The sequence below is a fragment of the Notamacropus eugenii genome, chromosome 2, assembly GCF_028372415.1.
Source record: "Notamacropus eugenii isolate mMacEug1 chromosome 2, mMacEug1.pri_v2, whole genome shotgun sequence".
In the NCBI taxonomy this organism is placed as follows: domain Eukaryota; kingdom Metazoa; phylum Chordata; class Mammalia; order Diprotodontia; family Macropodidae; genus Notamacropus; species Notamacropus eugenii.
The window spans coordinates 422,073,358-422,085,689 of record NC_092873.1 but is presented as its reverse complement, the minus strand read 5'-3'; the positions used below and the strand labels follow the sequence as shown (position 1 = coordinate 422,085,689).

Sequence of the window (12,332 nt, the reverse complement as noted above, 5' to 3'; positions counted from 1 at the left end):
TTATAGGAAATAATATAAATGTATTTTTAAAGGATTTCACACTTTATGATTTTCTTAATTTAGTATGCATATTTTAGAGACAACTAGATTTTTCCCCATCTGGCTTCTCCTCTAAATTGTTGCCCTGTTTGATACATTTTTAAGAAGTCATTCTCTATTCTGCCATAGACCTTGGGGAAAAAATAAAAATTTGTCCGTATTTAAGAGTGTTAGGGGTAGGAATAAGAGATTCTCCTTGTTTTTATCTTCTTCCTGAATTGTTCCAGTGAAGTATTTATTAATGGAAAAATTAACTCTAGTTTGCATTTTCTCTTGTAGCAGAACTGTATTTACCATTTATGAAGTGATACAGTTTTCATTAAATCTTTTAAACTATGTTTTGAGAAAATTGAGAAATTTGGAAAACTGTTCATTCATCAGGTAAATACAGAGTACTGCACAAAGCACTAGAGGAAATTCAAACTGCAGATAAGACATCCTTAAGAACTTTCCAATCAAATAGATGTGAGCTCCAGTTTTATGATGGCTTCAAAGAATTTTTTTCCCAAATATTTCACATCTTTGAAATAGATTGGCTTAACAATGAATGACACTATACATGTGTAATTGGTGACAAATATATGTGCCTAAAGTCACAGACATAATCTTGAAATATGCAGGAGATTTTTTGTTTTAAATCTGTTTCAGCCTTCAACTTCAGCATCATGAAACCATCCATGAAGCAGCTACTTATGGGTCTGTGAGGCCTTATAGAGAAAGTCCTTTGTTAGCAAGAGCAAGGAGGACTGAGAGCTTTCACAGTTATAAAGACTTTCAGACTTTTAATTTGAACAAAAATTCAGTGGAAAAAGTCCCTGAAAATAGTCTCTGCCCAGTACAGGGAGAAATGAAGTGGGCAGCAGGGGAATGCAATATCTCTGAAAAAAAGTCTCCAGGAACAGAAGCAAAAACTTCTAGAGAATTAGATGGTGGACTTGAAGCTCAGAAAATAGGTGAAGGCTGGGCAGAAACCAAGAAAAGAGGGTCTGAGGATGAAATTGAAAGCAAAGTAGAGATGAAGAAGAAAGGTGGATTTGAAGGGGGAGGGTTTCTTGGAAGAAAGAAAGTTCCTCACCTGGCATCATCACCAAGTACTTCAGATGGAGGGACTGACTCACCTGGTACAGCATCACCATCACCTACAAAGACCACCCCATCTCCACGGCATAAGAAAAGTGATTCTTCTGGTCAGGATTACAGCTTATGAGCAAACACTGGCCAGTATGGACAGTTATGTCATTGACTATTGATGAAAGTTAATTTAACTGGATTTCAATGCTGTTAATTTTTACACTAAAACTTTACAACTTACAATGGGTTTCATTTCAGTATCTTTTTAAGAGAAGGGATTAACTGGAGCAAGGCGGTTGTTAACCATGTTTTTCATTAACAATACAATAAATGGACATTTTAAAAGCTAGAGTCCAATTTTATGTATGTCATTGTGTGGAAACAAAATTCAATATTTAAGAGAACAGTGGCATGCTAAGATAGCATGAGTGCTCCCATAAGGAGCGGAAGTTGGCAGAAGTTGATCTTCTAGTGAATTTACCACTAATTTGTATTGAATTTTGGGCATGTCACAGTTTTTTGGTGACCCTTGTTTCCTAATCTGTCCAATGTTTGAAAAGTACTTTGAGATCCTTACTTGAAAGGTGCTATGTATGTGAAAAATATTACAATAATATTCTAATTATTAAACACTTGTGATGTCAAATAATACAGCCCAGCATGTGGAACTTCTTTTAAAGGGATATTTGTGTCTTGGTGGTGGGAGTCATTTTTTGATTCTTCCTTTTGGACCTTTATTTGTATTACAGATAATGAATACTCAAAGCTCACGTAAGGGCTCGCTCTTTAGAGATGTGTTTATGATTTACAGTGACTTGGAGTTACTTTTAGGCATTGTTTCTCTTCAGGTTTGATGAAACATGAAAACTAACTCAAGGGAAATTTTTTGTATCCATGTGAGAAAGCTCTACTTTTTTTCCATCTTGTTTATAAAGTCACCATGGTTATTTTCTCTCCAAATCTAATAAAGTTAAGAAACCTTTACCTTGGTTATTTTATTAGTTTATGACACTGTGATTCTGAATAAATGTTATTTTACATATATTTGTCCACATATTAAAAAGTACAAAGAAGGGTAATTTATAGTGATTTCTCCATTTTCCTCAACATGATTTCAGGAATTTACAAATATGGTGACTGTAAATTTAAAAGCTATGAGGCATTTGTTTCAGGATGCTGTGCTTATTAAAATTCTAGTATAGTTGATGTGTGAAGTACAAATAAATTCTTTGAAGGTTGCCATGTTGTCTGTGTTTTCCCCTGAGTTTTTGAATATCAAGTTAAATAAAAGTGATCAGCACAACCACTTGTTAGTTATTTAAGAGCTGATTTTTCTGGCTCATTGTCTTTACTACTTGTCTTCTTCCTACCTTAAATTTTCTCTTAGCACATCTTTCATACTCAGGAGAAAGACATGAGGTAAGCATAAATTTATTTTCATACTACAAATTCAGTCATATGGCTGAAATTATTAGTGGACATGTCAGGTATTAATCTAAATGCCTAAGATAGAAAAGTAAAGACAGCTGTTGCCCTAAGGACTTAAGTTCTATGGTGGGTGAAGAGGGGAATAAGCTGTGGGTGCCCAAGAAGGAGCACTTTGGTCCTGGTGCTATAGGAAATGGTATCCTAGAGAAGCAGATTGACACCTCTCTTGCAGGAATATTGTTATAATTGATTTGATCATGATTTTTGAACTAGGGGAAGGGGTATGGTCATAAATAGCTGCATGACTGGGACTTACCTGAAAGGAATTCAGCTAGCTATCAATCCTTGCTCCCCATAGTTAAGAAAAAGAGAACATAGGCACTTGGTATTAATGTATAAGAAAAAGAGAAGATCCAAGCTATGCCTGTGGGGTGGGGACATCATCAGAAAGTCCCAAAGTTGAAAATACAGTAAACTTCCTTCAAAAGGCACTTTGCTCTTCCATACATTGATTGGGTTACCTTATTTGTAAAAGTAATATTTATCCTATGTAGTTATGTTTTTTTCCATTATAATCTAGCAAGCATTATGATGGGGTTCTGTTGTCTTTTTAGGAAAGTAGGAGAGCAATAAAAATTGTGCCTGAGGAAAACTGAGTAACTTGATCAACAAGGCAAGAGAACTAGACCTTTTGACCAATCCTTATAATCTTTCCAAAATAGAAATTTTTACCAGAAATAAACCAGTTTCATCTATTTCAATGGTCTAGGTCACCAATAACCCCAAAAAAGCAAAATTCATGAACTACTGCTTAATTCAGGTTCAATCACCATCTGCTCCTCCATCACATTCCAGGTTGCAAGGATGCACAAGCAGACTCAACCCACTGACTTGCAACAGAATGCAGCTCCACACCTTGCCACCCTCTGTCTTTCTAGTGCCACAGAGATCCAAACTGCTAAAATTTAGTGAGACTGCAAAATCTAGTATCCAATGTCGACTAAGCCCAAGGGAAAGGGACCAACATCCAACTCAAGCCAGGTCTGTCCCATCAGAAATCATGTGGAGCAGAGAACTAAGCTGATTTACTGTAAATTGCCCAGTAGGGAAAGCCGTTGAAGTGCTTTGGGATCCAGCCCCTAGGAAAACCACCATCAGAGGGCAGAGAGTTACAAAGTGAGTAGTAGGGGAGAAAAAAATTTTAAAAAATATGTATTACTAAAGATTTCAGAGAGGAGAAAATTCAGAAGATCTTGAGCATAAGCAGATAATCCAACAGTAAATACATTAACAGATGATTATCCTCCAGACCTAGTATACAAGTTAAGTAAACTTTGTAGATCTAATAAACACATCTAGGAATAAATAACTGGAGAAAAAAGGAAAATGATTCAACACTTGTTGAGACAAAGAAGGGCTCTGCAGATTTTTAAGAGTATGAAGCTACAACATGCTTCTGAGTGGTTTAAAAGAAAAATATAAATGAGAGTAGAATTTATGCTCCACCAGTAGAAATAATAGGCAGAAAAGAAAACCTTGAATCCACAGTGGCAAGTCTCACCCCCCAAAAAGAGAATAACTGTTTTGGAATGCAAATACACTGAAATAAGGGACAATCTGGAAGAAAAGAAATATAAAAAAAAATCACGCTACTCATCTAATCAAAACACTGATCTTGAAGACAAGGTGCATAGAAACAATTTAAGGATTATAAGTCTCACAGAAGAACATGACAAATCAAAAAATTTGACCACCATAACACAAGAAGTAAAACAACAGAACTGAACATAGAAAATGAAGTACTAATCAAAAGCTGCACACTCTTAAGACACACAGTGGTTGAATTTTATAATTCCTTTGAGAAATAACAGATTCTGAAGTCAGAATGATGGCCTTCAAATACAAAAGAAAATTAAAATAAGATGACTATTGCTTGACCTTCAGAAATACACAGAAGGGGATACGGTAATGTGTTCCAAAGACCAGTGGAATTGAATATGCAGTCAAGGTGAAAATCTGAGCTTAACTATATGAAATAAGGTAGATGTTTAGGAGTAAACATACACTAAAATAGACAGAAAACCGTACCCAAAGATTATTTGCTTTTCAAACATGTCAAGACAGCAGAAATAGAAGAAAGGGTAAGCTAATATAGCAACCAAGGACAACAACAAAATAACAACAGAGAACATTCAGAGACTTCTACATATAAATACAGACAGGAGTGAAAGCAGAAGTACAATGGAAGTGGTGATGGACAAAACAGTATGAAACATCATGGACTAAAGCTCACAACAAACTGCATATAGGTGAATTGGTTTTGTTTTGTTTTGTTTTGTTTTTGTGGTACTAAATTACAAAATGGGAGGTTGCTTAAAAAGAAAGAAGTGAGGAAGAAAATAGAAGGGAATGTGATTTACACTAATCAAGTCACATGCTAGCAATAAAGGTAAAATAATTACTGTAGTCTCCCAAAAGAGACCCTACAGGGGAATGTGCAAGGCAGCAAAAGGAAGGGTTTTAAAAGGGGGAGGGAACCCTGTTACAGGGGTGGGAGAGGATCATAGATGAATGCTCTTTTGGGTGGAGAGAGATATTCCCTAAAATAACATGAGGACCTTACAATAGGTATTATTTGTAGGGATTTGCTGTTTTAGAGACCACTATCCTGCCTCAGGAGAAGGGAAAACAGCTCCTGGTGGGTAACTGACCATGGGAGTGGGGGAAAATCAACCCAGGAAAGAGATATTGAAACAAGTGGGGAAAAAGTAACTAAAGGGAGGGTAAAGGTTAATAACTGTATAATCAAGGACACTGAAAGAATTATACCATGGGACAGAATCCTCTCACCTACAGAATTTTTTTTTTCTAAGAAAACAAAAGGGACAAGCTCTAGGAGGCAATAACAATAATAGAAACTTTTTAGAAGGGAGAACTCAAAATTTTAATTTCATGAGGAATGCAAAGAATATAAAACTAAATAAGGAATAAACATAAGGGCCATGCATTAAAGAATCAATCACGCGTTAAAGAACGGGAAGATAAATGATGAGAGAGAAAGAAATCTTTTCCAGAAAAAGGTCCAAAGGATGAAATTTTAAAATAACTGACAAAATAATGAAGAGAAAAGGAAAGAAAATTCTTTACCAAGTGAGAAGGGAAGAATTAAATAAAGCGAGCAAGGAGAAAAAATAAAAAGAAAAACTCCAAAGGAAAAGGAATAACAAACAGAAGGGGAAAACTCTAGAATGAGGGGGAAAGAGATGATGGGAAAAGTCACCCTAAAAATAAACTAAAATACCTGAAGAGAGTATTCAGTCAATAAACATTTTTAGCCCTACTAAGTAAGTACCATCACTGTGCTAAATTCTAGGGGGGCAACATGTAAACAAATAGATACAAGCAAGTTATTCACAGAATAAAGAGGAAGTAATTAAGGCACTAGAATTAAGAAGGCTTAAAATAAAAGGTGAGTTTTTAGGTAGGACAGGAAGCTAGGGAAGTCATTAGGCAGGGCACAGGGAGAATGTCACTGACTTTGGAAACATCCAGAGAAAATGCCTGAAGCTGAGAGATGGAGTGTCTTGTCAGGAAGCCAGTGTTTTTAGATCAAAGATTATGTGATATGCATTAATATATTAGAAGATTGGAAAAAAAGTAAAAGAAGGATATAAAAAGGGTTTTGAATGCCAAATTATTTCGAATCTAATCCTGAAGACTACTAGGGAACCACTGGAAATTGAATGTAGGGTGAGTGTCACATGAGTAGAAGATGGATTGGAGTGGGGAGAGACTTGAAGCAGGTGGACCCACCAGCAGTTTATTGCAGTAGTCCAGTCATGAGGTTATGGAGGCCTATACTAGAATGGGTACTGTGTCAGAGGAGAGAAGTAAACATTTGGGAGATGTTGCAAAGGTGAAATTAACAGGACTTGGCACCAGATTGGATATGAAAGGTAAGAAAACATGAGGAGTCAAGAATAACTCTCAGGTTGTGATTCTGAGGAACTGGGGAGGTGGGGTATTTTAGGGGGAAACATAATAAGTTCTATTTTGGACATGTTTTGTTTAAGATGTCTACTGGACATCCAGTTCAAGATAATCAGAAAGGTAGTTGAAAATGTGAGACTGGAGAGATTTTAGGGCAGGATGGAGAGATTTGAGAATTGACATCATTGAGATGGCTGATAAGATCACCAAGTAAAGTACTATAGAGAGAAAAAACAAAAGGACACTCTTGTGGCTGGAGGGCACCTGGATGGGAAGAGGAGGAAAATAGGGTGAGAGTGGTATCCAGAAACCCTAAAAAGAAGGGAGTATCAGGGTACAGAAAGTCATCAACAGTGTGAAGGCTGTAGAAAGATCACTGACAATGAGGGAAGGCTACTGCATTTGGCAAATAAAAGATTATTAGAGAGCAGTTTCAGCAAAATAAGGTCAGAATCTGGATTGTTATGGGGTTAAGGAGAGAGTAAGAGGAGAAAAAGTGGAGGTACAGTAGATGGCCTTTTTGAGGAGTTTAGCCACAAAGGGCAGAATAAAATACAGGATTATAGTGGGGACGGAAGGATTAAGTAAAGTTTTGTTTTTTTTTTTTCAGGAGGGGGGATATATAACATGAGTTTGTAAGCCATAGGGAATGAGATTGAAAATACCTGGAGGAAATAATGGGGATAATGGGGAAATTTGCTACAAGAGATGGGTGGGATGGGATTGTCTAAATAATTATAGGAGTTAGCCTTGATAAGGAGAAATATTTCATTATGTGACACAGGTGAATGAGAAGATAGTGCTAGAAGGCATCTGAATGCCTTGAGTACCTTGTTTACAATGGAATAGAAAATACCATAACTTGAAAAAAAGTGTATTAGGGACAAATGAAAGAAGATATATTCTTAACTCTCACACATTCAGATGAGTAGAGTGTCAATAAAATGAAAAAGTAACAAATTTGGTAAGAAAAGAAAACGAAAATCTACTTTAAAAACAGATATATACAAAATAAAAATGAGGTGATGGAAAAAAGTTAACTGAATCAAATTAATCCAGAAAAATGGGAGTCAGTTACGTTATCAGGCAAAGCAAAAACATTAAAAAAAACAAAGAATAGATTAACAAGGACACTATGCTAAAATGAACAAGAGATTACAAAGTAATAACTATCAAATTTAAATGTTCCAGTTTTTGTATTCAATTTGTAAACATCTGGGCAATAAGAATACTTAGTAATACAATAGTGGCAGAAGATTCCTGCTAAGTTTTGTATACATCTAATAAACAAAGCGAAAGTACAGACCTGAACAAGATACTCGAGAAACTAGAATTTAAAGACTTAGACTGTCCTCTAAATGAAACTGCAAAAGAATGTATTTCTCAACGCCACATGGAACTTTTACAAAAATTAGGCCTTGTATTAGGGTACAAAAACATTAAAAGGCAAAAATAATTATCAACAGATTATTAAAATTAGTAATTACAAATGACATATCCAATGGAGAATTAATAAAATCTTAAATAATGAGTGGGTTATAGACATATTGTAGAAGCAATGTGTGTTCATCCTTCATTGCCAGAGAAGGCCATGCATCACAGAAATGATGACATGACTTGCACTTGACTTTGTTTTGAGTGAGAGAGGGCTGTGCAGGTCACCAGCCTCACTTCTCCTCCAGAGCTATCTGAATCTGACGAGGCTGAGGGGTGCTCAGGGACCCCAAAATACTGACAGGGTCGTGCTCACATGAATTTGACTCAAGCCTTCTTAAAGCCAAAGAAAACAAAGTTTATTAAAGATTCGCCAAATTGGGTTGCCTCTCAAGGAGCCTAAGCATTTGTGACGCTTGTATTCACAAGCGGGCCGATAGAATCTCAGCTAGACAGTGAACTGGATTGCATCTGAGCGCCTTCATGGAGGCAAGATGGAACTTAAATACAGAAAAGACTATAGGAGGGATGGTGGGGGGGAAGGTCTGGTAGTCTAGAGTGATGGGAGAAGGGCTCTAGGGAAGGTTCTGAGAAGAAATTCTAAAAGGGAATCCCAGGAGAATCAAAGGCTGGAAACAGCTGGAGGCAATCAAGAGACATCAGACTAGGGGGCGCCTAAGTGGGAAGCAGGTGGGGCAATCAAGAGGTAACAGACAATGGCCATAGATTTGAGTATGAAAAGCCAGGTTCTGTGGGGAGATACTAGGAGAGCTCCATTTGAGTATGAAAAGCCAGATTCTGTGGGGAGATACCAGGAGAGCTCAATTTGAGTATGAAAAGCCAGGTTGAGTGAGGAAATTCCAGGGGAGCTCAAGGAAGTTCCCAGAGTCTGAACCCCCTCAAATCCAGTGACCAGATATTCATCAGGATGACTGGAGATGACCCAGGATGAGGCAATAGGGGTTAAGTGACTTGCCCAAGGTCACACAGTTAGTGTGTATCAAGTGTCTGAAGTGAGATTTGAACTCAGATCCTCCTGACTCCTGCATTGGTGCTCTATCCGCTGCACCATGTAGCTGCCCCAATAGGAACAATATTCAGTGAAAGGAAATGATAAGGATGAAATAATGTACCAGCATTTCTGGGATGTAGCTAATACAGTCCTCCAGGAAAAAAATCTTATTCCCTACAAACACAGAGTAATAAAATAGAAAAAGGATTAATGAACTGAACATGCATTAAAGAAAAAATTAGAAAGCCAATAGATGAAACTAAAATCAGAACAAAAGATAAGTTAATAAAAGTTAGAGAAGAAATAGTGTGTGGGATGGCTCAGGTCCCTACATAAATCAATTACTCAGAGGCCTCTCAAAGTGATGACAGAAAAGAGATTTATTCGATTCTCGAGAATCTGGACAATCCTACAGCAGTTCACCTGGAGTAGGAAAGCTGAAGACAAAGAAAAGGCAGTGATTTATATAGACTCTAACGCAAGTCCCTCCCCCCGACTGACCATTATTCTCATTAGCTGAGAACATGATTTTACATTCTAGACACGAAATCTAACCAATCCCTTTTGAAATGAAGACATTGAAGAATTAGGTAAACTTTATCCAGTCATTGAGACCCTAATGTACTACATAGTTTTATATCCTTATATGGAATTATTCTGTTCTAAAAATATAGTGACCTTGAGCCTCTCAGTTTTACCTCACCCCTGGGAGAAGAATTACAATCTGAGAAGTCTTCACTGAACCTATCCCACTCAATAGTAAAAACAAAAATATAAATGACAGATAAAACTGAAAGTTGGTTCTTTGAAAAGATTGATAAAATTGACAAACCTTTAGCTGATCTCATTAGAAAGATGGAAAGTCATCTCAATGAAATAGCAAATAAGGAAAGTAAAATTACAGCAAATCAGAAGAAAAAATAATCAGAATCTGTTAGGCATAGTCATGTAATAAATTTGAGAACAGGAAAGAAATAGAGGAATACTTTAAAAATATATGAAATATCCAAACTATCAGAAGAACACATCTTAAATAACCCAGTCTCAGAAACAGAAATAGAACCTAACTCTAAAGGAATTTTCAAAAGGCAAAGGGGGAGGAAACCCTCTTGATCCTAATGTATTCATGGGAGAACTCTATCAAACTTTTCAAAATCAGTGCCCATACTGCACAAATTCTCATAAATTAAGAAACTATTCTATTTTAATCCCTTTATGAAACAAATGTAGTCATAATACGTAAGCCAGGAAAGGATGGAACACATTAATATCAGTTCAAAAATTTTAGACAAAGTCCTGTCAGACAACAGCATTTTATCCAAGAAAGCATTCATTATGACCAATTTTGATTTATACCAGGGATGCAGTGATGGTTCACCATTAGGAAAGTAATCAGTCAAATTAGTCATACAAAAACATCCCCAAACCACATGATTATCCTAATAGATGCAGAAAAACAAGCCTCTGACAAAATACAGCACACATTTATGCTAGAAACCCTACAAAGTATAAGGATAGAGGGACCCTTTTGTATTAAAAGCATATATCTAAAATCACAAACAAGCATCACATGTGATGAGGATATACTAAAAGCCTGTCCAATGAATACAGGTAGAAAACAAGGATGTGCTCTCCACAATATTATTGACATAATTTTAAATATTCTTGCAACCGTAATAAGTGAGAAAGAAAGTATAAGGATAGGTAAAGAGTATATAAAGCTACTCCTATTTGCTGGTGAGACAATGAAAAATCCCAGAGAATAAGGAAAGATACTAATTGAGACAATATCTAAAGTAACATTGCAGGCTGCAAAATAAGCCCTCAAAAAATTAACTGCATTTTTACCCTATAACAGGAACAAAATTGAAGAAGTAATTATAGAAAGGGAAATCTTATTTGAAATAACTACAAAAATGCATAAAATATCTGGAGGGGTCCATGTATAAAAGTACACAAAAGACTTGTACAGATTCAATTTTAAAATGCTCCTTAATGAAAAAATTTAAATAGCTGGAGTAGTGTTTAATGTTCTGACTGGGCCATGTCAATATAATGAAAATGATAATATTGCCAAATATAATTTATACTTTCTATGCTATCCCATTCAGATTACCAGAGGGATATTTTACAGAACTTGATGAAATAATAAAATTCATTTAGGAAAAAAAATGTAGAACGACAGGAGAAATGATAAAGAGAAGTAAGGGAGAAGAGAATAGCACATCCAGAACTTCAACTCTATTATAAAGCAGCAGACATGAAAAACCTTCATGTTTGTTGAAAATTAACAAAATAGATCAGTGGAACAAAGAAGAATCAGAAACAATGGAACTCAATAAACCTAGTGTTCATTAAGCAGAGAAAAAACCAGTTGCCTAGGAAAGGACTCTGTGATTAAAAAAAAAAACTGGGAAAATGAATGCAGTTTGGCAGAAATTAGGCTAAGGCCAACTCTTTGCATTATGTTCTACAATACATACATGGATGTCTGACCTTAATATTAAAGCTTTTACTATTAAAAAAATAGAAGAATAACATATAAACCTCTCACAGCAACGGGTAGGAGATGTTAACCCCAAACCAAACCAAACCATCATGGTAATAGTAAAAGATGAAATAGTTAACTTTAATTAAATGAAAGAGGAAAAGATTTTGCACAGACAAAATTAATGCATTTAGGATAAGAAAAGAAGTCAAATGGAAAAAAATAATCTATGTATCAAATTTCCCTGATAAGGGCTTGATATTCAATATAAAGCAGAAAACAGTTCTCATAAATATTGCAAAATATTCATGACCACATGAAAATATTCCAGTTAAAATAAACACAAATCATATTTGCCCTGAGGTTTCACTTCACACTTTGTAAATTGACAATAATGAAAAAATGTCAATAATCAATGCTGGAGGAATTGTTTGGATGATAAGCACACTTGCATTGTTGGTGGAGCTTTGAAATGGCACAACCAATTTGGAAAGAAATTTTATAGTAAAGTGACTAAAATGTCCATACCATTTGACTCAAAGATACCATTACTTGAAGAAAGCTATTAAGAAGAAAGTCCCTGTGTTCACCAAAATATTTATAGCTAGCCTTTTTGTGATAGCAAAGAATTGTAAACAAAATATTTGCCTACTTATTGATTGGAGAAGGGCTAAATGAACTGTGGTATATGAATGTAATGGAATTTTTCTGTACTTTTCATCATTTTTACGCTTATTTCAAAGTTTGTGTGAAAGCATAAAAATCACAAATTTTAGACCTTGAACATCACATAGTATCCACTCAGAATTGTGTAATTAAGTTTCCACTAGATGAAGAGGGTAGTGTTTTACTTTGAAGGAACAGGAGCTA

General features: G+C 35.6%; 1 protein-coding gene across 2 annotated transcripts in view; it reads left to right on the top strand.

Moving 5' to 3' along the window:
* KCTD3 (potassium channel tetramerization domain containing 3) overlaps positions 1-2,413 on the top strand; it is a 69,097-nt gene extending 66,684 nt beyond the window's left edge. For both annotated transcript variants that reach the window (XM_072647834.1, XM_072647833.1), the window contains exon 18: positions 688-2,413. In XM_072647834.1, the coding sequence (XP_072503935.1) occupies positions 688-1,246 (559 nt within the window). In that variant the 3' untranslated portion in view covers positions 1,247-2,413. The remainder of the gene's footprint in view (positions 1-687) is intronic.
* Positions 2,414-12,332: the final 9,919 nt, after the last annotated feature.